General features: G+C 42.0%; 2 protein-coding genes and 1 long non-coding RNA gene across 7 annotated transcripts in view; 1 reads left to right on the forward strand and 2 right to left on the reverse strand.

The window, feature by feature from the left end:
- Window positions 1-888: 888 nt before the first annotated feature.
- Window positions 889-16,073, reverse strand: LOC127336803 (MAP3K epsilon protein kinase 1). 5 transcript variants are annotated; one of them, XM_051363659.2, is made up of 24 exons: window positions 15,768-16,073; window positions 15,506-15,640; window positions 13,675-13,695; window positions 13,109-13,182; window positions 12,918-13,008; window positions 12,756-12,839; window positions 11,651-11,752; window positions 10,934-11,065; window positions 10,759-10,830; window positions 10,591-10,676; window positions 9,647-9,725; window positions 9,137-9,517; window positions 8,735-9,019; window positions 8,601-8,645; window positions 8,043-8,222; window positions 7,882-7,965; window positions 7,699-7,790; window positions 7,518-7,601; window positions 6,719-7,407; window positions 2,695-3,092; window positions 2,452-2,586; window positions 1,735-2,141; window positions 1,527-1,641; window positions 889-1,391 (listed from the first exon to the last, which is right to left on the reverse strand). In XM_051363659.2, exons 1-24 carry the CDS (start codon window positions 15,816-15,818, stop codon window positions 1,215-1,217), a joined length of 3,999 nt encoding a protein of 1,332 aa, XP_051219619.1. In that variant the 5' UTR covers window positions 15,819-16,073; the 3' UTR covers window positions 889-1,214. The 5 variants fall into 5 exon arrangements, with proteins under 5 accessions (XP_051219619.1, XP_071682892.1, XP_051219618.1 ...); XM_071826791.1 differs by having other exon boundaries at window positions 6,719-7,410; XM_051363658.2 differs by having other exon boundaries at window positions 8,601-8,657.
- Window positions 16,074-21,608: 5,535 nt separating this feature from the next.
- Window positions 21,609-26,689, reverse strand: part of LOC139835356 (uncharacterized) — a 79,507-nt gene continuing 74,426 nt past the window's right edge. Inside the window, exons 2-3 of the long non-coding RNA XR_011751161.1 lie at window positions 21,780-21,911; window positions 21,609-21,681 (exon numbers count right to left, since the gene is read on the reverse strand). This is a non-coding gene — a long non-coding RNA (uncharacterized lncRNA). The remainder of the gene's footprint in view (window positions 21,682-21,779; window positions 21,912-26,689) is intronic.
- On the forward strand, window positions 21,982-23,968 carry LOC139836188 (uncharacterized). Its single transcript, XM_071826792.1, has 2 exons — window positions 21,982-23,440; window positions 23,767-23,968. Exons 1-2 carry the CDS (start codon window positions 22,318-22,320, stop codon window positions 23,808-23,810), a joined length of 1,167 nt encoding a protein of 388 aa, XP_071682893.1. The 5' UTR covers window positions 21,982-22,317; the 3' UTR covers window positions 23,811-23,968.

Raw genomic sequence — 26,689 nt, forward strand, 5'->3', positions numbered from 1 at the left:
CTCTGCGTGTATTTGGTTAAGCAAAAATTACAGTACTATTTCATTTCCCTTCGTGAACCGAGTTTAGTTTTACTTAACCTCTCACTTATTACAGTAGTAGTTTCCCACTTCACAGAATGGAGTATGCACCAGCTTTACAAGAGGGAGAATGCTACACGTACGGGCAACTTAGTTACGTAAAAGCAACCGCATGCTAGCACTCACCCAACCACATCTGGGCACGTTTCCCCGTAAGTCCCATTCCGTAGGTTTAGCCCGTAGATGTAGGATTATTGTTACAAGAGTAACAGTAGCGTAGCGCATGGCGATGCAGAGCGGCAGCTCAGTAGTAGCGCTGCAGCGATCGAGTAAGCTGGCACACGATTTTTGTTTGTCACCACGAACTTGAATAACCTGGATTATTGGGTGACGCCTTAAACACCAACACAAATTGATCCTGGTAAACATCAGGACCTTCAACCTAATCTGGACAGGTACTAAATTAGACAATACCACAGTTCAGAAAGTACTCTGATGAAGTTCCATACTGCTGCCATTTCTTCTACCACAACCACTTTCCTCAATGTTCTCCAAATTTGGCAGTATATCTTCCAATGCTTTGAGCTTCAATGTAGGAAAATGCTTCTGAAATAAAGGGGTTTCATGCAAAGTGTAGCGTTTTACTTTTGAGTTTCCCAATACATTGCGCCCTTTGGACAGTCATAGCTACAACCAATCGCTGCAATATCACCCATATTCACCAAGACAATTCCACCAGAACCCTGAGCATGACATTCTGTTCCTTGTTGGCATGGGGAAAGAACATCTCGTCCATGTAAAATTTCAACATCTAGACAGGAATTGACGTGTAGTTCTGAATCTCAAAGCAAACGACATACACAATCAAACTGGAGTTAAAATTTCAGTAACTGAAGATGCTGACACAAATAAGTCTACACCAACTGTCCTATTGAAACTTTCAGACAGGTCATACAAACCAATTACACTAAAGGCACGCTAAGCACAAACAAGTGCAACCATGCATGGATTTACAAACCCCATTATCTTGCACCAGACCATCGAACCTTTTTCCCGATAAAAGAGGGAGCAGGTGCAACAAGCTGTCTGGTGCTGATGACAAGGGAAATCAACAGCTAGGATGAAAAAGAAAGAAAACCTTTTCCTCCAGGGTAAACATGTACAACTTGAGAGGAAAATTACAAGGTGGCCGGAGATCACAAGACTGTATTGATGTGCAATGCTTTCAACAGCGAGGTGGCCATTTGTTTGACCAACACTTGTTGACCACCACGCTGCCCATCCCTGCGCTCTTCGATTAGGTTTTGTAGCTTTTGGGGAAGGTCGTTCTCCACTATGAGCTGCTTTGGTCGAGGATGGTGCTCATAGACAACCTGGAAAAGATTACATTAGATCACATATTACTTACGGAGTACAATTTTTGCATCATACGTAACTACATGAAACATTTCTCTGACATATAGATAATTGCTTAATCATAAAAGCAAATACTCTAATAATATACAAACCTTGATTAGTTTCAGCAGAGTCAACCGCGCAATAGCTTCTCGATGGTCAAGCCTTGCAATAAGCAATGTCGTCAATCCGTTTGTGGCTATTGCCGTATTTAACCGAGATGATTTCCTGCGGTGACGTTGCATAAAATTGCAATTATCAATATACTCAATTATAAACGAGATAACATCGAACATGAAATGATACCCTCCATGTCCTTACGTGATTATCTTGAGAAAAGCATCCAGTATATGGACAAAATACTGTTCAGGGCAGTCTCGGAAAAAGTTCACCAACTTCTGGATGGCCTCATTCGTCAACAAGGCTTGTTCTACTTTTCTGCTATCATTGTCATGAGCCAAGCAAACAGCAATGGAATCTAAAGCAGTACATGCCCATGCATCGTCCTCCAACAGGTTCAAGTACACACCCAACCCTCCATGAAGCCTCAACTGCTCTCTAGAGTTGCGAGAAGCATGAGCCATATCACAAAGCAGAGGCAGAGCATACTGCCTTAGGGGTGATTCTGACATGACAAATTTCATCAAGTGAGGGATGATCCCATTTTCAGCTGCCTGTTCCTGTCTTCTTTTATTGATCTTACAAAGGTTGAACAGAGCATTGAGGACCTAGAAACAGAAAGGAAGAGGCTGTTATGATGTGCACAGAAACTTACATCAGAAGGCAAATTATCTATTTCAGATTTTTGGATAACCAGTCACCATTAAGATTGTTCTAAAAACAATTAAGACAGTAAGATTTTGCAGACAACATTGTTATGCTCTGTTGATTATCTTTACCAATTGGTAGGTGGTTTGATCTATTAGTTCTCAGTCCAATCCAAGAAGAGAAACTAAAAAAAAGCATAAAAGGGGGGATACAATGTCATGAACATCTGGCATGTTTTTCTGGCAAATTAAGCATGTTTAAGTCACCCACCTCGCTATGTATTTGATAAATTAGAGGTCCATCACGAAGTTCAAGAATTGGTATGAGATGCTTGATAGCATCTGTGCGTTGAAGTGTCTCTAAACAATTGGGGTCACCAGACAAATGATTTATGCACCTAAGAATCTGCAGAAAAAAAAAGACAAATCAATAAATAGCAGAGATGGAAAAGAGAAACAAATCAATGACCTGAAAAGGTAGCAGAAACAGATCGTAAAATGCTTCAAGCTTTACCTTCAGAAGAATAGGAGATTCTATCTTGTTGAACATCTGAAAAAGGCGTGCTAGAAGGCTTTGACTAGACATGAGAGATTTTACAACGGTGTCTGCTTGTGCAAACTCCAAAAGAAGATCTGCTACTTTCTCAAGATACTCGCGTGCAACATCAGCACTCATAGAAACCATTTGAGCTAATAGACCTGATGATGTAGTACTTCCTGGCGGTCTTGCATTGAGCACTCCTGATCCAGATAACACACCAGATGCTGTCTGTGATGCTGCTCCGGATGTGGATGTTCCCTCATTGGAAGCTGTTGGACCGACTGATGTTGCATACTTCATACTTGGAACTCTGTTGGAACCTTTTATATTAGAATCAAGGTTACCATTCTCTCTTCCTTGTCTAGAAACCTCTGCACGAAATTCAAAGAGCAAATAGGACATAAAGAAGGTTGTACTATCACATTAAACCCCTCCCCATTACTTGCACAACATTTACAAGTACCAACGTTGCATGCTTCACCCACACCCCCAACAAAGAGGCACATACAATGACGTACTTTTTAGCTACTGTCACTGGGGATTCACATATAAGTAGTTTAGACTTGCAAAAACATAGACTGTATTTTTTTGAAACACCGGGTAACTTATAGAAGTCAGCAGCAGGGGAATAGTTGAACCAAAGAGCCCAATGGTCAGAGGAGATGGTGAGCGGAACAGTGACACTGATCCTTGCACTGCTATGATTGTCTTGGTTTGAAACTTTGATTAATTAAACTCTGGAGGGTTCTTCCATGTCTCCATCTGGTTGATTTTGAGTTTTAGCTATGCTACTCATCCCTTCTGCTAAGTCTCTATTCTACCATTTTGTTTCATCAAAATGCAAACCAGGGTACACAAGCTCCAGGAAAAAACCCAGCATGTCCTGAAATTGTTTCCTAGTGGCTAACAGGAGCTACTGTAACATCAAGAATCAGGCTCCATGTTTTGAACAGACTGGCCTGCGGAGTTCACAAATAATACAAGCTAAGAGCATCCCCAGCCGTTGGGGCTCCCCGGGCCGAAATCCGGCGCTATTTAGCGCCGGATTGGACGAAACTTTGGCCCGGAGAACGCCGAAGTTCCAGCCGTCTCCCCAGTCGGCACACCCGGGGTTCGCCGTTTTTTAGAGAAAAATGTCCCTGGATGACAAATTTCATGCATAATTTGGCGAATTTGACCACTTTTGCCAACATTTGGCTTATTTTTATAAATAAATGTTACAGTTTAACAAAACAAGACAAGTTTTCAAAGAAATCAAATGGAAACTAGTTGGTGTTGCCTCGAAGCGTCCATAAGTGCTCCACCAGATCATCCTGCAACTGTTGATGCATTGTGGAGTCTCGAATCTCCTGACGCATAGCGATGAACGCAGCCCACGATGCCGGCACCTGGTGGTCAGGCTGTGCAAGAGGACCCTCTGGACCGGATGCTTCCGCTCATCCTCGATAATCATGTTGTGTAAGCACACACAACAGTTCATCACCTCCCACAGCTGATCTTTCGACCAAGTCAAAGCGGGGAACCGGACTACAGCAAATCTCTGCTGGAGGACACCAAATGCAGGCTCGACATCCTTTCGGCAAGCTTCTTGTTCCTTGGCAAACTGTTGCTCCTTCGGAAGACCGGGGTTTGAGATAGTCTTCACAAATGTTGCCCACTTTGGATAGATACCGTCTGCAAGATAGTATCCCTTGTTGTAGTGCCGGCCATTGATCACAAAGTTAACCGGGGGAGCATGACCCTCAACAAGCTTGGAGAAGACCGGCGAGAACTGCAAGACGTTGATGTCGTTGTTGGATCCCGGCATACCAAAGAAGGAGTGCCAAATCCAGAGATCATGGGTAGCCACTGCCTCAAGTATCACAGTGCAGCCTTTTTTGTGACCCTTGTACATTCCCTGCCAGGCAAACGGACAGTTCTTCCATTTCCAATGCATGCAGTCAATGCTTCCAAGCATCCCTGGAAATCCTCGAGCTTCCACAGTTGGTGATCTCAAGTAGAAGTCCCCGAACACTGCTATCACCGCTCTGCAGAACCGGTAGAAACAATCAAGGGCGGTGGACTATGCCATCCGAAGATAGTCATCTGCAGGAGCTCCATATGCCAGCATCCGCATAGCCACCGTGCACTTTCGAAGGGCGGAAAACCCTGCCATGCCGGTGCAATCCAACTTGCATCTGAAATAGGAGTCGTAGTCTCGAAGGGCATACACAATTTTCAAGAAGAGCTTCTAGCTCATCCTGAAACGACGCCTGAAAACAGCCTCACCGTGCAATGGATCGTCGGCGAAGTAGTCGGCGTAGAGCATGCAGTACCCCTCCATTCTCTGCCTCGGCTTGCACTTCCGACGACCTGGTGCCGACCCCCCACGGCGACCAATGATAGACTCGGCGTACAAGCCGGACAGGCAAGCGAGGATGAGTAGGTGCTCCTCGTCTTGGGCGGCGGCCGCCGTTTCTTCTTCAAGAAGCTCGGCGAACATCTGCTCCTCCTCCTCGTCGGAGTCCATGTCCAGCCAGGCAGTTGGACGAACACCTGTCGGGCGTGTCGACGATGAGCGACGCGAGGGAGCTGCCCGGCGGCGGAAAATAGGCAGAGGGTGGAGGAACGGCGGAATATAGGCTGCTGGGTGGAGGAACGGCGGAGGTGGGGCAACCCGCCGGCGGATTGCCGAGGGGTGGTGCCGGCAGCGAGAGAGCAAAGGGAGGGGAGGAGGGATTTGCGTTGCCCATCCCTGCTTTTCTCTCGTCCGGAGTCCCCGAGCGCTCCCGGGGGGCGGGGATGGCCTGGGCTCTCCGGACGGATGAAAGGCTTATTCCGGACGAAAACGAGGAACCGGGGACGCGACTGGCCGTTTTCGTCCATCCGGATGAAAAAAAGGCGTCCTGGGTGCCTCGTCGGGGAGACGGCTGGAGATGCTCTAACCATAAGAAGAAAAACGGAGAAAAGAAAAAATCAGGCAGGACATATAAACTGGGTTCTGCCTTCTGACCAAGCTTCATTTTTTCTTTTGCCGAAACCAGATTTGGAAACCCTGATGACAGCATGTGTTGGAAAAGGATGTCGCAGATTTGTCTAAATTGTGTCTAGATCAGGACTGGGGGAGTACTTGTTTCCTGTGTAACTTTCTCTTATATGAAAAGGACAGCAGTGATTGCCGCTTGACAGGTCACACCGTGAACGTTATAGTCTGCACCATGATAGAGCAACCCTAACAAATCCCTTAAAACTGCCAGATTTTTAAAGGTCACGGTGTTTTAAGGAATCTGTTAGTTACTCTTAGGCATTTTCTACTCACCATTTCCCTACTGACATCTCCCCCTCTACCTTCCAGACCTTTTATCCTCCACCCACCCCATCTGCCACCACCTGCAATGTGCTTGCTGTGGGTTAACCTTAACCTTGCCAGACTTGTGGCCACGCCACAGCCACCACCTACACCTTTTCCAAGCTCATATGTAAACCCAAAGTATAACCCCTCACCGATGAACAGAGACTGGGGAGAAGTAGACAAGCAGTAGAGCCCCCAGGTATGAGCAAAATGTGAAGTACTACCTCCGTTTCAAGGAATAAGGCGTCCTCGTTTTACGAGCTTTTTGTTTGACCAAAAATTGCTTCAAATAGATAAAAATTGTTTATATGAAAATAATATCATTAAAAAGTGTTTTTCAATACGAATCTAACGATACTAATTACATATAATATAATCAAGATTTTGTTGCTCATTTTTTATGGTCAAAGTTCGTCTTGGGATGTGCGTGCGCCTTATTCTTTGAAACGGAGGTAGTAGTAGCAAGCAATGCGATAAGCATACATCAAAAGGAGTGATGGAAAAGGAAAGGAAATGAGAGAATGGCTAAGGCGTACTGTGCTTTCGAAGAGAGATGTTTGAAAGAGAACCCAGAGATGAAAATAAATGTGACAGGAACTAGCACAATGCAGACATACCAATAATATTCTAAGAACTAAAATAGAGAACCGGAAATAAGAAACGTACCAGCAAATTCTGCCATTAGCAAGTCAAGTTCACCATTTGGTTTCCTCTCCGTTGAATGTAATAACGGCAAAATACTTTCATGCCTTTCTAGTCCAGACATGTGACGGACATAATCAAGTTGTCCAGATACATGCCGAGAGGGTGGTTCTTTCTCCAACAAACTCAGTAGAGGTCGGATTTGATCGTTCTGACCACTACTATGCCCATTTGATACTAATTCTATATGCCTCGGAGATCTGTCTGTTGATGACCTTCCTCCAGAAACACTAAGCCTTTGTGGCCTAACCAGGTCATTATCATTTCTATCGATGTGACCAGCAGCAGCTATATCGCTGAACCTAGGTGATGCTGAAGGTTCCAATAAAATATTATGCTTATCTGCATCTGCTTGTAAAGACTGCAGGGAACCAGATGAATGGTAATGGTCCAGCCTTGCTTTAGAACTTTCTAGCATTGGCAGATCTAGTTGGCCAGATTTTAGTCTGGGGGTGGAACCATTCTGTGCCACTGAAACACCTGACCCGGAGATGGAAGCATATCGTGTTGCTTCATTCAAGCTATGGAGAGTATTGACTAGCCTGAGAAGTACTCCATTTTTGGCTGCTATGCGACAAAAATCATTTCTCGGAGTTGAATGCTGAAGCTTAAAGACCTGCCAGATGCCATCAATTGCAAGGTGAACCATTTCCCTGCTAATTTACAATATTATGGAATTATTAGTGATTAATGAAAATTTGGTAATACTAAAGGATACACCAGGAAAATCTAAAGGAAATGTTACAAAAATGTACAGACTTACCTGAACTTTGCATAATCAGGCTCCAAAAAACTAACCAATACAGGGATCCCTTGGCATGCAATGAACATTTGCAACGTCAAGGTGCTGCAAATGGAAAACTGACAATTAGTAACAACCATGTTATTCTGTTGACTTGGATTTAAATATAGTTAGACAGGACTAACTATGTTAGGAAATAAACCTGGCTTGGCAAAGCTGCTGAAGAAAAAAGGATGCTTGCATCCGGACTTCCTTTGCACGATCTGGCACAGCAAAATTCATCACCACTGGAATCTGCAAATAAATAAATCCTAATATCAATTTCCATGTTATCAACACAATTTAGAGGACATAAATTAATTCAGAAGTGGAACGAAAGTCTCACAAGGCCAACAAGACAGGCATTTTCTAGGAAGCCTGTATTATCTTTTACAATGTAGTTGATGAGCTGCAAAACAGAGCATATAATCTGCAGAAAATAGAAAGATATTTTTCAGCATAAAGACCAGCAATAAGACTTCATAAAGCTAATGTAAAACTTCATACACGGTTTTTGGGGAGTTCAAGAAGCTCCATCAATGGAAGGAAACCGTTCTGTGACACATAAATCTTTTTTTGCTCTGGCCGGTGGTTGAAAAACAGCATAAGCTTTTGGCATGCTGACAATATTACTTCTTCACTTTCCCCGGGCTTCAGCTGTGCTACTATTTTGCTGTATTCCACAGACTGGAAACATAGACAATGAATGGATAAGACAGGATAACTAACAGCTACAAATGGATCAAAACCGAACTAATATAATGTACTGTAAATACATGGCATTTCACCTAAAACACCTTGAAGAACAACATATCTAGGTTTAGACAATTGGCATTTAATGTGGCCTGGCAATTTGCAACCAAAGCAGTAGATCGCTGCCGCTGCCAAGGACCAAGGTAAATTACTGCCACTTCTCAGTTGCTACTGAAGCTGGACACTTTATCATATTTAAAATTTATGGAATAAAATGGTTTAGCAGGACAGCTGTCGCACTATGAAAAATGCTCTTCAAAATAAATGCACTTTTTGTTGCCAAATATATCACAGCTCTAGCAAAGGGCATACCTGTAAAGGAAAAAGATTCTCTCCTGGAATGTTGTCGTGAAATTCCTGTACAATGGGCTACAATCCTCAAAATCTCATCCATCTTTTGTATTTTTAAAGAAGGGAAATAGAAAACATAGTAGTGAAAGCAATACCTGTCCATCAAGATCACCATCCCTAAAACGTATAAATTCAAGAAGCTTCCCACCATTCATGGGCTCATTTTCATTTTCCTTCTGCTTCTCTGCCATCCTAGCCTTGAGCTCCTTGGCAAGGTGATTTTGTCGACCATTATACTGAAGCTCTTGGGCAGTAGCAGATGTTGAAGCTTCAGCCCCATGATCTCCTCGCTTGTCAAATAAATCATCGAAAGAGGCATCTCCAGGAGTGTCACTGAACCTACTTAGTCCATTAGTTCCCTCAACTAAAGGTTTTGCCTCCTGTAACGACACAATATAAATGAATGCTGTAAAGAATTAAGTATCTGTATTCTTGCCCAAGAAGGCACTAGATTTTTTCTGTGCACAAAGCCAAATTACCATAGAGAGAGTTCTAACCTTTGGGAAATTGATATTCTGTCTCCCAGCCTGGAAGGAGAAAGCGTCATCATCTTCAAAACTTGAACGGTCTTTACCTTCAAGCTCTAAATGTTTACTGTCACCTTTTTTTGATTCTTGGCCGCTCCTAGCTACCTCACTTGGCAGACCATCTTGCGACAGTTCATGTATTACCTTACCATTTAAGTCACTAATTCTAGAAGAAGATTCCGACGCTACTTTTTCATGAAAAACCAATGTAGGATCTTTACTGGGAACCACATTATCGTTCATAAGTTCCCCAGTGTTTGAACTACTGCTTTCGGCAGGTTTTCCATCATTAAGCTCGTCAGATTTACCATGTCTGGCAGATTCAGAAACCAGCTCTTTTCTTTTATCATCCTAGTACAATATTATAGATAAAAGAAGTTAATATACTGTGACCATTATAATCTTGTGGGTCTACCACAAGATTTTTAACTCTTACCATGCATTGAAATGAACATATTAGGAAAAGAACCCTGAGCTTACCTGTTCAATGTCAGAAGCCACGACCGATTGTGTCTCTCCTGGTGAGCCAATTGGGACTGGATCATCCTCGTCAACATGCCTTATTGTAAGAACAAATCATGGACATTTTATGCTTAGTAGTCTATCAATCCAAATTACTTTTGAAAGATAATAAAAGCAATGTTGGATGTTGGTAGCAGTTATGTGGACAAATAATTTTGTTGAGATTTACAATTGAACATTTGTAGATTTGATTGTCACATACTCACATTGCTATACTTGTTAATATCCAATATTACAAAGTATGAGAAATTGCATGAGGAAGAACAGTTGGAATGAGCATGGAACAGACATACTCAATATGTAGCAAGAGCACGATACATGCTTGTTAGAAAGAAAAGAACAGTTAAATCACGTGGTACACGTGATAACCTACTCTCAAACAAAAAAACAGTTAAAGGGTGCAAGTGGCAATGCCTTTTAGTGAATCAATAGCTTTGAACTGACATAAGTAATAAATAAATAAATTATTCATATATCTAAATATGTTAAAAAGGAGAATTTAACTATGAAAATGTCAACAGCAAGCAAAAGTTGAAATATATAAGTTAAAGCAATAAAAACAATCCAGAACATCTCTGGCGGAAGCTGCGTTCAAAACTAAATCAAATCAACTAGTCCTGCAACCTAACATTTAGACAATTGTTCACACCAGATCACTAACAAATAACAAACTACCATGATTTTACCAATACTTGAAGAAAATTTGACAAGTACAGGTCCAGCGTGCTGACCAGACTAGTTAAGTGACTAAAAAATGTCCAATTCTGGGGCTGTCAGGTGGTTCCACGATGTTTTATTTTTCTAGATTGTATTGTATTATTGGTTTGTATGGGTTTTCCCTGTCACGGTGTGTTGGTGTCACCTGTAACATGAATGAAATGATCTTATAAATTTTGAGCTACCTCGGTGATCGAACAGGCTGCCGTTTCGAATTTTGCAGCCACTGATGCATCAGCAATGTCTTTGCATCAGGTCGCTGTATCGCATCCTACAAGTGCTTCTTCAAGTCAAAACAAGCAATTAGAAAAAAATAAATGAGCCCTCTAAAATAGCAAGGTACAATATAGAACCTTTTGAAAACATTGACGCAGAAAATCAGTACTCTCAGGAGAGAATCCGTCTGGTATTGGTGGATGCACATCCTGAATTACATGAGTAAAAGAATTTTTAGGTAATATGCACTCATAGCTGAATGAACAGTGTCTTTTGAAGGGAAGAGAGATGAAACAGCTGCAGCTAATCAACCTGAACAATGCGAAACAGTGCAGGCATGGGCTGTAGTTCATAATATGGTGGAGAACATGTCAGTAGCTCAATAACAGTGCAACCAACACTCCAGATATCCGATGCAGCACAAACACCAGACATTTCAATGACCTAATACAGAAAAGAGATGATGAAGAATGAAGAGAAGTCAAAATATCAATAATAATATGATATAACAGCAAGAAGTTCAAATCTAATGGAACCTCAGACAACAGTTATAACTGCCACATACTAGCCTTGCAATAGTAAGTATAGTCAAAAGTTAAAAGATTTGATCAATTTTGTCTGGTAACACCTGCTGTGATGGTACAAATCAGCGGTATTGATTTTACTAGTATATGTTATAGTATTAAGGATGTTATTCGCAAAAAAAAAAATTAAGGATGTCAATAGCACTTTGTGCAATTTAGGAAATTTATTACTCCCTCCATCATATGGGTCACAAATTTAGTACAAAGTTGTAATAAACTAATCATGGATCAGAGGGAGTAAGCTTTTTTTTGTCCTGGTCTCCTAAAGCAGATCTAGTGGATGAAGTATTACTTTCGCACCATACAATTGCTGGTTCTGTGTCAAAATTAACGCCATAGAAAAGGAAATAGTAGTGTAAATCGCTCAACCCATCTGCCACACTGGCATAATTCAGTTCATTGACCTCATAATCACAGTTTCAACAAATAAAGGGAATTAGCATACCTCGGGGGCCATCCAGTATGGGGTTCCAACCACTGAATGTGTGTTCACATCAGCTTCAGTTAATTTAGTAGCAACTCCAAAATCAGCAAGTTTAACTAGGCCCTAAACAAAAAAATATAGACAGATAACAGCTTTAAAGGTAATCCCCGCAAAATATGACTTCTAATAATGCCCTTGGTCATGCACCATAGTAAGTGTAGATTTCAAGTTTGGTCATGCGCCTCATCAATCATATTACATATTGCCATGCAAATATATAGTGGCTAACTAGCTATTTCCTCCATGTCACTGCAACTGTGGAAACATGCTTGTGGCTATTAGATACACACATACTAGTACTTTATGTCTCTATCAAGTGGAAGAAGTACAATCCAATTACTGCAAATATACTCAAGTTGTGTGCTTCCTTGATTATGCACATAATATTCACTATACAGCAACAAAAAAAATCATAGGTTCCAACATGCTAACATGCTTTGAGAATCATCATATTGTATTGGATTTGCCCTTTTTTACTATCCAAAGCATCAAGAGCAGACAATAAAATCAGCTAACATTACCATACATTTGTAGTTCTCTATACCAACAACAACAAAAAAACTGCTAGGCTACTATACGTCCATGAGTTCATCCTAGCGTGCCCATTCCCTGCACTTTATTTTATTTTCTTATTAACAGAAAGTTCATTCAAAATATAGATTTAAAACATAACATTCAGAATATCATTTCCAGACCTGTTAAAAGGGGCCATATCCCTTCTATAATTTTTGCTTATTACTACCCCCAATAGGGATTATAAGGCCTATGAGCTTTTAAAATTGTTAGACATTACAAGGCCTCTATCATTTATTGCCCTCTCTCCCCCCAATGTGTGTTCTCCTTTTTCTCTATCTTCTGTAATGCATGTGAAACTATTGGTGCATGCAGTAATTAATGAGATGAGTTATGGAGTTTCTTGGTCTTAGCGAATTATCCCTCGGGCCTTATAATCCCTAACAGAGGGAATAGCTCTTAAAAGATGCTGTTGACTGGCTTCAGTTATCAATTCTCAGAAGTAAAACCAAATAAAAAATATGCTCAAATATGCAAGTGATGGACCATTTACCTCTTTCGTGAGCAATATATTTGCACCCTTGATATCTCTATGTATGACACCTTGCTCATGCAGATAAACAAGGCCTTCCAACACCTGGTCGCTTATGTACAAGTTAGAAGCAGACATGGCAGAAAAAAAAATGTAAAGTCACAGTAATCACCATATATTCACCTGAGCAATGTAAACGGCAGCTAATGATTCGGGAAATGGTCCAAATTTGTTTGGCTTTATGATATTAGCAAGTGAACCATTTTCCACATACCTGCAACCATCACACAGTTATCAGAACTTCCATGCTAAAATTACAGGTGTGCATGTACTTCTGATCAAGATATTGTCGGCGAAGACTCGGGATTTCTTACTCTAGAATTATATGGAGGTGGCTCTTTGTCTTTAATGATCCAAGATACTTCACAATATTTTTGTGATTAAGATTCTGCATAAAGTAACAAAACCTTCAGCTCCAAGCAACACAATTCTCGAAAACAATTGCATCAAGGAAAGGAGGAGTGTAATAGATGTTAAAAAATCAAGGTACTTGTAACTATATGTTAGGAGGGATAAAAAACAAGGGAATTCTATTAGTATCCATATACCATATCAAAAAAGGAAGACCATTTCATACACTTTTGATCATCCATATTAATTTCTATCACAACATTTACATAGCTAGGCGAACATTCAAAAATAAGTAAACACAAATTATTTAAAATGTCAACTGAGGGAAGGGTGGCTCTCATTGTTTTTAAGCATATATTTGGCACACATGACTTTAAATATAGTAGAAAATGGTAACAGCAAAATTAAGTAAACAGGAAATGGGGTAAAGATGCAAAATAGACTAGGAGTAGGAAGGGATATGAGATGAGTTAACAACGAAGGGAAATGTGAGGCTAATTGTCTTATTGAGTACTGTTGAAACACTTACTTTCAGTAGATCAATTTCTTGCTGAATAGGCCACACCAGCAAACGATGGAGAAGAGTTAATATCATACACATAAGCAATAATTTGTTAGAGATCCAACATTATAATGATGTAAAGGTAGTGTACAAAATGGTGACACTCCAAGAAAAATACCGAAAACTAAAAGGCTGATTAAGAAAATGATATGCAGATCCAAAAAAGTTGATACGAATATTTTACAATGTTCGCACCAATAAGAAGAATGTGAGACATGCAGCTTCTAGGAACCCAGTGTGCTTAACAGAAGCAGTTAAGTAGCAGGCAACCCACCTTGCAGCATCTGTGCTACTAGACAGCCTTGTATTCACTAAATTTAACTAAGATCTATTCTGTGTACAATTACTTGTAGTACATGACAATTACAAACATTTCCGCACTAAACCTATACATGCACCAAGTAACAAAAGGAATCAACAAAGTGCATCATTAGTGTCACTCCACTTTCATGAGATGTAACGCTAACAGGTTAAATTCTAAAAATTAATTTCGAGAATATTTACTAGTAGTACATAGCTATATAACTTATAGAAACTACTAGTACCTAGAAACTTGTATTAATCTTTGCCAACCCCGACACTTATATATGGACTTCAACAGTTGGGTCACATATTGGCCCAGCATAAATATCAATCATGACGATTTCCCATTTAGACGGTCTGGCCGCTAAGGCTAGATGCTACAGGAAGAACGTGAAGGCTCAAGAGCTCATGGTGCTTACAAATTACAAGGCTGTGTACAAGCAATAGTACTTTGTAACAGTTGAGGAAACAATCAAATCCCCATGAAACACTTTAACGGAATGTTACTGATATTATGTCTAGCTAATCGAGTTACGGAGGTATGTAGTGCACGTGTTATCTAGGAAACCACACCAGTCACATAAATATAGAAGATAATGAAGCAGCAGTGGACATCACATATGACTATGTGAACTGTCGTGTTTCTTTCCCAAGTCCACACTTGCCAAGGTGTACGTGTTTCTTTCCCAAGTCCACGTTTGCCAAGGTACATACCATCTATTTTGAAAAAAAATAAACTCACAAGCTCCATATGATCGCACTCGCCAGATGCACAACGTGATACATTTGTTAGATCTATGTCACGAATTTGAAAAGGAGATCCTCCGTATGACCACACTCGACAAACATACAATGTACTACATTTGTGGAAATCTATGTCATGAATTTGAGAAAAAAAAGATTTCACGTGCTACATAATTAAATCATCAGGTCCAAATATATATCGCTAGTATACGTGTCCTGTGCTGTAATTACAAGCCCTGGCAGGTTAAATAGGAAGCGTGGTGAGGACAAGCGTAACTAAGATAGCATGACGACGCCCTAGGATTCAGTTCCACGTCACGCTACCGAACAAAACAATGTAGCCGACACCGAGCTGCATTATTACTCTAGTCTCATCTTAACGGCTGTTGTTCTCAACTGACGATATCTGATTCTTAGCTAGCGTAACTAAGCCCTAGGATTCAGTTCCACGTCACGCTACCGACAAAACAATGTAACCGACAGCAGGATGCACTAGCACTACTATAGCTTCACGAGTCAGCTAGCATAAGGAAGCCCAAGGGTTGAGTTCCACGGCACGCTACCGAACAAAACCGGCACGCAACCGACAGCAAGGCCGCAGCACTCTAGCTTCCACTCTCATCTTAGTGTCTCTTGTTCTGTGTTAATGCTGTCAAAGATTCTTATCTACAGGAAACCGCATTTCACGTAACTGTGACTCGGGGCATGCTACACGTCAGATGAGAAGCCAGGACAAGAAGGGAATCCTCACCATGATGATGTTGAGATCCTCCTGCGGGATGTTCTCGAGCGAGACCTGCTTGATGGCCACGAAGTCGCCGTTCTCCAGGTCGAGCCCCTTGTAGACGCGCCCGTACGCGCCCTTCCCAATCTCATCTCCGAGCATCTGCAGACAACCCGCCCACACACAGAGAGTGAGTGAGAGAAGCATTCCCCCGAAACGAAACGGAAATTCTCGGGACCGAAACACCAATTCCGCCGGATCCGAGGCGGTGGGGCGCGGGGAGGCTCACGTATTTGTTGTCGAGCGTCTTGGATTTCTGGTTATGCGGCCTGGACGCCATCTCGTCCCCCTCCCTCCGAGATTCGGGCGGCCGCGGCTCGGGACGGCCGGGACCGGCGGGGGCGGGCGGATCGGCGGTCAGCGGCGACGGCGAGGGGCCGCTGGCGAGCTCGCGGCGAGGGCCATTCGGGTTTTTAGGGTTTGGGGTGGGAAGGGAATTGGAGTCTGTTGTGTTGCAGGAGGAAGAGCTGGGAGAGGAAGAAGGCGACGGAGAACAGAGAGAAAATAATTAGTTTTTTTCTTTTCTTTTTTGCAGGCGTGGGAAAGTAACGGAAATGAGGAAGACGGGGATTTTTATACTTTTTGAAGTGTGAGGAAGCCAACGAGGATAGCGGGGCCGCCCGACTGGCGATTAGCTGTCTTCGACTAGCGTCTTGTGGGTCATCGTCCAGGGCCCCTCCCTCTATCGAATTCATTTCTTTTCGCATGGAAATGTCATGAGTTCTCATCTGTTCCATTGCCTTCGTATGTTTTCTTTCTCGGGTTTTGCTAATTCTTAGCTAACTGGAAATTAGCTTAGGGCTCAGTAAGTTTTTCCACCATCAGATCAACGCATCTAGATTTGTGGTGTGCCTCCTTATCCTCTACTATCTCCTCTTCCTGGTGGGCGCGACTCGGAGCCTCCGACGGCGCGGCTAGCCGCGACGGAGGCAGTGAAGGGGAGCAAAGAAACTTACGGTGGGGGTGGGGGGTTGTGCCGGTGCAGGAGAGGATGTAGCCGCTCGACGGAGTTAGAGGAATGGCCGAGGAAGTGTTGTACCAACGGTGGTGGGGAGCTTGGCCCAAGGCGAGGCGGCGAGGTGCGCGGCAGCGCACCAGCCACGGGTTGGGTGGATGGTGGTCCGGCTGGCGATGGCTGCGAGGGAAGCCGGCGGTGGTTTCACATCCAAGGTGGAGAAAAAGGTTTGGACCAATCTTTCCATATATTTCTCCTCTTCTTGCTGCATGCTTTCTCTTTTTTCTAAAAATAAATGGATCGATTCTTTTTTTTTCATTCTTATGGATGGGTAATTGGGTATCTCTCATCATTTTCTGTTTACATATTCATTTTCCTAGGACGATGGAGTTATCTTGGCTAACACCGACAATAAGCAATATTCTCTCTACCCACGCTCTCGAAAAAAATACTATTCTCTCTACCTGCAACGGTGTGAAATTCACATACCATCATACGGAAAACCATTTTCTCCTCAAGGGTTTACGAAATATAGTACCGTCGCTGAAGATAGTTGTGCTTAGTTCTTCTGCTTTTCTACTAGTCACCTCACTGATGTGTTCCTCTATGTGGATCCAAAAAAAAGTTTAAAAAGTTTTTTTTGTGAAACACAGTACAGACGTAGACGCTCACACATGCGTACATACACTCATAAATGCACGCACGTACACCCTACCTCTATGGGCACTTTCGAGAGACAGAGTCCAAGAAACTAATTCGGAGGATCTTAAATTGACAAAGTCACCACGGACGCTCACTGTCGATGGAAACGATTATGCTAACTTCCTTGTAGGTAGGTTACTACTAAAGGAAATGAGTTTTCATCAAACAAAATTAGTGGAAATGGTTCCACGCAGACACATGTATCATTTTAACTCTAACTACACTTAATATTAGGTCAAATTATACTAATGGTCAAACTTTCTAATTTGGTCACCCATCTTCCATCCCTAGCACACTTAACATCTTCGTTCCTTCCGGTTGAATTTTCATGAAAAAAACGAAACAATGTTGATAATACTACCATATCAATCGTACTAATCCTTAGACCGTGATATCACAACTCCTTATTCTTTTGAATTTTAAATAATTATTTAAATAAACATCAATGATTAATTAATAATAATCTTTATACAAGATGCAAGTATTAATTTAATTTAAAAAAATCTTAAATTTCTTGAAAAAACTAAAATCTTCCTGCTTTCATATTTCCATTTGGAATTTTGAGAATCTAAAAAAATGCCAACCGAGTAAACCCGTGTGTATTCCCATGTGAACTTTTTGAGACGATCATTTTGATAGGTTATACATTTTTTTCCCGACTTCGTATGCAAAAGATAATGCCATTTTACTGAAAAATAAACTTTCTTTGCAAAAAAAGTTGAAATTTAAATTTGCTAATTTCCCCTAATAGTAGGTTACATAACATACATGAGTCTCAAATGATTTTATTTTTAAAATTGTTTATTATTTTATATCATTCATTTGAAACTTAAAAAGGCGATCCACCAGCGGGGGGTTGCGTGGAGGGGAAAAAAGTTCAAGGCTACACCGAGGGTGGCCGTCGGCGTAGAATTTTTTAAAAAAGGAGGAGGCTATGCCGAGAGTAGCCCTCGGCTGAATGCTTGCTGGTCTTGCACTTCTTGCGATGCACACAATCAATTATGTTTGTAAGTTTTAGAAGGGCAGCTCGGATTCTTTCTTTTCTATGGGCTACTGAATTAACATGGATGCATATAATTTAGCTGGAATTGCACATTCATTGGCACAACTACGAATCCCGGAGAATTCTGGCAGTGATGGAGCATAATCTGAGGAATCTATGTGATGGGTAGCTTACTAGCTTAGGATCATACGCAAAATCACAAGCTTGAATGGTAACACCAAGGCTTACTGATTCTCCTTTTGTGTAATCTTAAGTTTCTTGATCAAATGTGAATCGACACATTTCTGTTGTTTATTGACAACAAAAGAGAATAAGAGACACCTACGGCTGTATTTCATTTGTACAAATAAAATAAGGAGCAACTGCATCTAGGAGCCGTCGTCATGCGGAAACTCCAATATTGTTTGTCAATCCATCTCTCTTCTTCTAATTTTGGTTTGTGTTTGTGCATTGCAGGACCAAGCCAATATGAATTCAGTGGGATCAGAGTTCTGTTGATGATATTTCAGCTGACTTGTTTGCTTTGCGAGATGGTGGTTTTGCGTCCCTGCCTTTGGTGAAGTGGGATCTTCCCAACCTCTTTCGTTGTTTGTCTGGCTTTCCTGCGATTTTTGTTTTGCATTTCCTACTTTCTTGATTTGTTCCTGACTATTTCCATATTCTGCATTTTTCTCAGGTCTTCCTGTGAATTATTTGGCTGTTCCTGGGTAGAGTTACCTATGCCAGCAATTCTTAAAATCTTTTGTAGAGTTACCTAGACTACATTGCTTTGTCGGCATGGTCTTTGCCCAGTATTCAGGTACATTGCTTCGTACAGAGTATGCAGGAAATATTCATTCATTAAATCCATATTTAGACAGCTAATACAGTGCTAATACTTTCACAGTAATGTTGGCCTTCAAAAACACATCCTTAAATCGCTGGCCTGTCAATATACCAATTCCGGAATTGTCAAACATACGATAAAGGTTAGAAACAATAAACACTAAGCAATTTGATGGCATGTAATTCCTGCTCCACGCGAAAGCTAACTCTTATTGTGGAGACGTAAGCCACTATACACATACAGCTCCACAAACTAATTTGCAAAGATAGAGTAGACTCTATGATTTCATATATGGAAACTATAAGTAGCACTGTCAATGTTCACAGGTACTACAGGCTATCTGTCAATTCAAAAGATATGCAGCCTAATGAAAATAATAAGGAGGTGATAGGACAATTCATGTTTTTCAGCAACCACAGAATACACTTACAGGCCATGACGCAGTTTTGGTCGTCGAAACAGCGAGAGGTCAAACAGATTATGTGCCACATGTTATAAGCAGTACAATTGGAAGAAAATGTGTTGTTTGTCGCCAAGGTTACACCATCGATGCTGACAACATAACATTCCACGTCTCGAGTTCTCAATTGATCAGCACTACCGATTAAGAAACATCATCCAACAATCACTCCAAACTGCCAACAACTACTCAAGAACCTGCACAGCTTGATTTGTCTGAAGGCATGTCAACCCCACCACCAGGCAGCAGAAACTCACAGGCAACACCTGCCAATGACATCATAGAGGCCACCAATTGAGACTTGGGAGAGGTAAGCAAATGCAACAAACAATAAATTATTTCAATTCCCAGCAACAATCTTATATGGAACCATCGCACGTCTTTATTACAGGACATAAGCTCAACAACAGAGAGCAAGAGAAGGAAAAAAAAAGTCAACCAACACACCAGCTTAAAAAAGGCGGGTGCCCTACATCTAATCTATAAAAACAAAGCTAACTGAATTTATACTGTCAACTCATATGCAGTCTATTTTTTTGCAGTGCAACTAATGAAAAAAATGAAGTAAACAAGGTGTTGCTCCCACCTAAAAAAGGAGCTTAAACTCACCAGGTAAGCACTTGAGGTACTGATAAACTGAATGAACAACACCATGACGTTGCACTATATTAACTTCACTCTACTATCCACTAATGTACTAACTCAACTCACTTCTCTCCTTCACAATCAGGACCAAGAGTACTATTTGTGCACTCCAGCCATTTTGGTTCAGAAATTGAAGACACAGACACAGTTCAACAAGTGAATCAGAGATTCGCCATCAAGCTACCAACTTACCTATTAACTTCTGCCGTATCACTACATAACATGCTTGCTCAGACATTATGTATAATCATCTGGACTGTACTACTCCACTTAAAAAGACTAAGCCGTGCAATATTCTCATGGTTATGTATAATTAACTTCGCTGTGGTATCCTTCCTCCAAAAAATAAGACAAAAAAACTTAGCTGTGGTACCCTATCTAGTTCGATTACACCTTGTGATATTCCTGTATTTATGTAGTTAAACAAATATCAAGTCTGATCCATGCCAACAAATAAAACATTTTGCTCTCTGAAATTCGAAGTTGAATCACTGTTTCTGCGGGTGCAAGATTTTTAGCAGTTATGGTAGAGTGCGAGTGGTGTGTATGGTAGATTGTTTTTGTCACCCAAAAAGTGAAATGACCCATCTAGTAATCTTCATTGTTGTCTGAACTTGCATCTAGTAATCTTCTCATCCTAAGCTAATTTTCCGAGACGAATGTGTGCCAAGTTCTCTTATCATGCGTATCAAATTTGATGTATGAATACATACCACCCTTGTATCCCCAATCAGAGCACCAAGTAGCAGCAAGAAATAAGATAAGGAAAATTGCCCCAGCTTCTCGTGTCATTCGTGAAGAGTTTCTACCTAGTCTCTTGTGTGTGCGTGTGTCATCTAGTCAGTGCAATACATTGGTTGAGAACCAACATAACTATGTTAAAAATAAGGAGAATTTAACTATGAAAAATTTCAACAGCAGGCCAAAAGTTAGAAATATATAAGTTAAAGCAATTTAAAAAATCCAGAAGCATCTCTGGTGCGAAAGCTGCGTTCAGAACTAAATCAAGTCCACTAGTCCTGCAACCTAACAACCTCTAGACAATTGTTCACACTCAACCACTAAACAAATAACAAAATTACCAGGATTTTAGCTATACTGGAAGAAAAATTGACAAGTGCAGGTCCAGTGTGCAGACCACAGACTAGTTAAGTGACTAAAGAAAGGTCAAATTCTGGGGCTATCAGGTGGTTCCACAATGTTTTTACTTTTCCTAGATTGTATTACATTATTGGTTCTTCTGATTTTTCACTATCACGGTGTCACCCAAAACATTACTATGAATTGGTCTTATAAATTTTGAGTTACCTCGGTGATCGAACAGGCTGTTGTCTCGATTTTTGCAGCCATGGGTGCATCAACAATGTCTTCGCATCAGGTCGTTGTATCGCATCCTACAAGTGTTTTTTCAAGTCAGAACAACAAACAATTAGAAAAATAATTGAGACCTCTAAAATAGCAAGGAGGTACAATATAGAACCTTTTGAAAACATTGACGCAGAAAATCAGTAATCTCAGGAGAGAATCCTTCTGGTATTGGTGGATGCACATCCTGTATCACATGAGTTAAAGAATTTTAGATAATATGCACAGCTGAATGAACAGTGCCTTTTGAAGGGAAGAGAGATGGAACAGCTGCAGCTAATCAACCTGAACAATGCGAAACAGTGCAGGCATGGGCTGTAGTTCATAATATGGTGGAGAACATGTCAGTAGCTCAATAACAGTGCAACCAACACTCCAGATATCTGAAGCAGCACAAACACCAGACATTTCAATGACCTAATACAGAAAAGAGATGATCAAGATTAAAGAGGAGTCAAAATATCATGATAATATAATATATTATTGTTGAAGAGGTATTGGGCCTGGCTGTGTGACTTACCTACTTGGCCCATGTGGCCCATGTTAGAGAGTGTTCTGAAGATGCTTTATAAGGGACTCGTTCCCTTCATCCTGACCTAGCCGCCACAGCTCTTAGAGCATTCAGGTTAGACACTATCTCTTTGTACATCATGGTATCAGAGCAAGGGGCGATGGAGGTGGCGATGGTGACTGCAGCAGTGGCCTAAGGTGGAGTTGGGAGGACTGCGCAGGTGGTGGTGCTGATTCAGGAGGTGGCGTGGGTTCTGGTGGTGCTGTGCTGAGAGGAAGTGGACTGGAGGAGTGTCTGCTGGTGCTGTGCAAGATGGGGGACGAGCTCACAACAGCTCTTGAGAAGCTGGCCCAGCTTCTCGTGGCCAAGAATGCTGAGAGCACTTCTGCTGAAGGGGGTGCTGCTCGTGTTTCACAAGCAGAGATGGTGCAGAAGGTGGAGCTCATGCCAAATGAGGTAAAGTTAGAAGGGATGAGCAACTACCTGAGTTGGTCAAGGAGAGCATTGCTCATTCTGAGGACAAAAGGCCTGGATGGGCATGTTCAGGGAAGTGCTGCTGAACCGGAAGATAAGGGGAGTGCAGACTGGAAGAAATGGAGTGCGACAAACTCCTTGATTTTTGCTTGGCTGCTGAACTCTTTGACCCCCTCTATTGCTGCTTCAGCTGAGGGGCTTCCAAATGCTGCGGAGGTTTGGAGTACTTTGTCGAAAATGTACTCGGGAAAGGGAAATCTGATGCTGATGGCGCAGATTGAGGATGCTGTGCACGATTTGCGTCAAGGTGAGAAGGACCTGATGGTGTATGTGGCTGAGTTGCAGCGTCTCTGGTCTGATTTGGATCACTGTGATCCCCTAGAGCTTCCTCATTCAGAGTGTGTGGTGACTGTTAAACAATATGTGGAACGCCGCCGTGTGATGAAGTTTCTGAAGGGGCTGAACTCCTGTTTTGAGAGCAGATGTGCTACCTTACTGCACCAGCCCAAGCTTCCTTCCCTTGATGAAGCCATCTCAGCCATGTCACAAGAGGAGGTCCGTCTAAAATCTGCTGGACACAGCGAACAATCTCTGCAATCTGCCTTTGCAATGACAACAAGGAATGAAACAAGAGACTGTTTTACCTGTGGAGAATCAGGGCACTTGAGCAGATTCTGTACTTCATCAATAAGGGGAAGAGGAAGAGGATACAACTACAGAGGTGGCGGTTACAACCACAGAGGTGGCCACAACCACAGAGGTGGTCGTGGTTGGGTTGGCAACAACAACAGAGGTGGCCGTGGCTGGGTTGCTGGTCCTTGGCATGGAGAAGGGGCTCATAGGGCAAATATGGCTGCATCAAGTGAAGGCAAACAACCTGTAACCAGAGAGCCTAGAGAGGGATCAGAAGCTACTACTTCAAGCTTTGGCAACTTCGCCAACTTTGTCGACACCAATAAAGGTAATACTGAAAATGCATCAGTAGCAGCACATTCAATTAATAGAGGCTGGGTATTAGACTCAGGGGCTTCCAAACATGTTACTGGAAATCTGAAGGAATTTGAGTCCTATATTCAATATTCTCCTACACATCAGGAAACTATACATACAGCAGATGGCACAGCACAACCTATTAGAGCAGTTGGGACAGTTAAATGTAATCCTGTTATTGAACTATCATCGGTGTTATATGTGCCTGCCTTTCCTGTGAACTTAGTGTCTCTTAGTGCACTGGTTGATCAGATTGACTGTCAAGTGACCATTAACAGATATATGTGCTCGATACAGGAGAGGGTGACGAGCATGAAGCTTGGGACTGGGACCAGGCATAGCGGACTGTGGTACATGGACCGCAGCGTGCCAAGCGAGGATGGGAATCAAGGACTAGTGGCTGTCACTGAAGACAAGGAGACTAGAGCTCTAATCCATCACTGTCGAATGGGACATGTCTCTTTTGACAAAATGTATCAAATATTTCCTGATGTAATGAGGGATGTGAAGGAGATATGCCCTAGAGGCAATAATAAAGTGGTTATTATTTATATCTTTATGTTTATGATAAATGTTTATATATCATGCTATAATTGTATTAACCGAAACATTAGTACATGTGTGATATGTAGACAACAAGAAGTCCCTAGTATGCCTCTTAAACTAGCTTGTTGATTAATGGATGATTAGTTTCATAATCATGAACATTGGATGTTATTAATAACAAGGTTATGTCATTGTATGAATGATGTAATGGACACACCCAATTAAGCATAGCATAAGATCTCGTCATTAAGTTATTTGCTATAAGCTTTCGATACATAGTTACCTAGTCCTTATGACCATGAGATCATGTAAATCACTTATACCGGAAAGGTACTTTGATTACACCAAACGCCACTGCGTAAATGGGTGGTTATAAAGGTGGGATTAAGTATCCGGAAAGTATAAGTTGAGGCATATGGATCAACAGTGGGATTTGTCCATTCCGATGACGGATAGATATACTCTGGGCCCTCTCGGTGGAATGTCGTCTAATGTCTTGCAAGCATATGAATGAGTTCATAAGAGACCACATACCACGGTACGAGTAAAGAGTACTTGTCAGGAGACGAGGTTGAACAAGGTATAGAGTGATACCGAAGATCAAACCTCGGACAAGTAAAATATCGCGTGACAAAGGGAATTGGTATCATATGTGAATGGTTCATTCGATCACTGAAGTCATCGTTGAATATGTGGGAGCCATTATGGATCTCCAGATCCCGCTATTGGTTATTGGTCGGAGTGAGTACTCAACCATGTCCGCATAGTTCGCGAACCGTAGGGTGACACACTTAAGGTTTGATGTTGAAATGGTAGAACTTGAATATGGAATGGAGTTCGAATATTTGTTCGGAGTCCCGGATGAGATCCCGGACATCACGAGGAGTTCCGGAATGGTCCGGAGAATAAGATTCATATATAGGAAGTCATTTTATGTGAATTAAAATGATCCGGAAGGTTCTACGGAAGGTTCTAGAAGGTTCTAGAAAAGTCCGGAAGAAATAAGGATGGAAGGTGGAGTCCCAAAGGGACTCCACCCACCTTGGCCGGTGATACGTCCAATTTGCATCACTATTTTATATCATAATTTGCTGTTATTCATTGATATATTTCATATTGGGACACAATACTTATGTTATTTCATCTATTTTGCATGTTTCATCATTATTGGAGGATCGAACACCGGAGCAGGGATTCTCACTGGAAAAGCACCGTCGTAACGCAATATTTCGGAAGATCAACTACGGAAGGAAATTATTCCAAAAATCCTATTTTTCAAGATGACGAAGGAAGCGGAGAAGGAGGAGCCGGGAGCGACGGGGTGGGCCCACACCCTAGGGCGGCGCGGCCTGTGCCCCTGGCCGCGCCGGCCTATGGTCTGGGGCCCACGACCCTTTTCGCCTCCTTTTCTTCGCCAAACCCTTCGTCCGAAGACCTAAGCCACGAGAGGGTACCTCGCGAAGAGTTCTGACCGCCTCTGCGGGCGGAGAACACCAGAGAGAAAAGAGCTCTCGGCGGGCGAGGAATCCGCGGGAAATTCCCCCTCCGGAGGGGGAAATCGACGCCATCGTCACCGTCATCGAGCTGGACATCATCGCCATCACCATCATCATCATCTCCACCATCATCACCGCCGTCATCACCGCTGGACATCGCCACCGCCGTAGCAATTTGGGTTTGATCTTGATTGTTTGATAGGGGAAACTCTCCCGGTATCGATCTCTACTTGTTGTTGATGCTATTGAGTGAAACCATTGAACCAAGTTTATGTTCAGATTGTTATTCATCATCATATCACCTCTGATCATGTTCCGTATGATGTCTCGTGAGTAGTTCGTTTAGTTCTTGAGGACATGGGTGAAGTCTAAATGTTAGTAGTGAATTATGGTTGAGTAATATTCAATGGTGTGATATTTAAGTTGTTGTGTTATTCTTCTAGTGGTGTCATGTGAACGTCGACTACATGACACTTCACCATTTATGGGCCTAGGGGAATGCATCTTGTATTCGTTTGCTAATTGCGGGGTTGCCGGGAGTGAGAAACCTAAACCCCGTTGGTATATCGATGCGGGAGGGATCGCAGGATCTCAGAGTTTAAGGCTGTGGTTAGATTTAATTCTTAATTACTTTCTTGTAGTTGCGGATGCTTGCAAGGGGTATAATCACAAGTATGTATTAGTCCTAGGAAGGGCGGTACATTAGCATAGGTTCACCCACACAACACTTATCACAACAATGAAGATTATTTAGCCGTATGTAGCGAAAGCACTAGACTAAAATCCCGTGTGTCCTCGAGAACGTTTGGTCATTATAAGTAAACAAACCGGCTTGTCCTTTGTGCTAAAAAGGATTGGACCACTCGCTGCAATTATTACTCTCGCACTTTACATACTCGTACTTTATTCAACTGTTACATCAAACCCCCAGAATACTTGTGCGTGAGCATTTACAGTGAATCCTTCATCGAAACTGCTTGTCAACACCTTCTGCTCCTCGTTGGGATCGACATTCTTACTTATCGAAGATACTACGATACACCCCCTATACTTGTGGGTCATCAAGACTATTTTCGGCGCCGTTGCCGGGGAGTGAAGCGCTATTGGTAAGTGGAATTGGTAAGGAAAACCTTTATCGTTGTGCTGATTTTATTTACTGCTGCTATAAGTCATTATGG

This window comes from Lolium perenne, chromosome 2 (genome assembly GCF_019359855.2).
Source record: "Lolium perenne isolate Kyuss_39 chromosome 2, Kyuss_2.0, whole genome shotgun sequence".
NCBI lineage: Eukaryota > Viridiplantae > Streptophyta > Magnoliopsida > Poales > Poaceae > Lolium > Lolium perenne.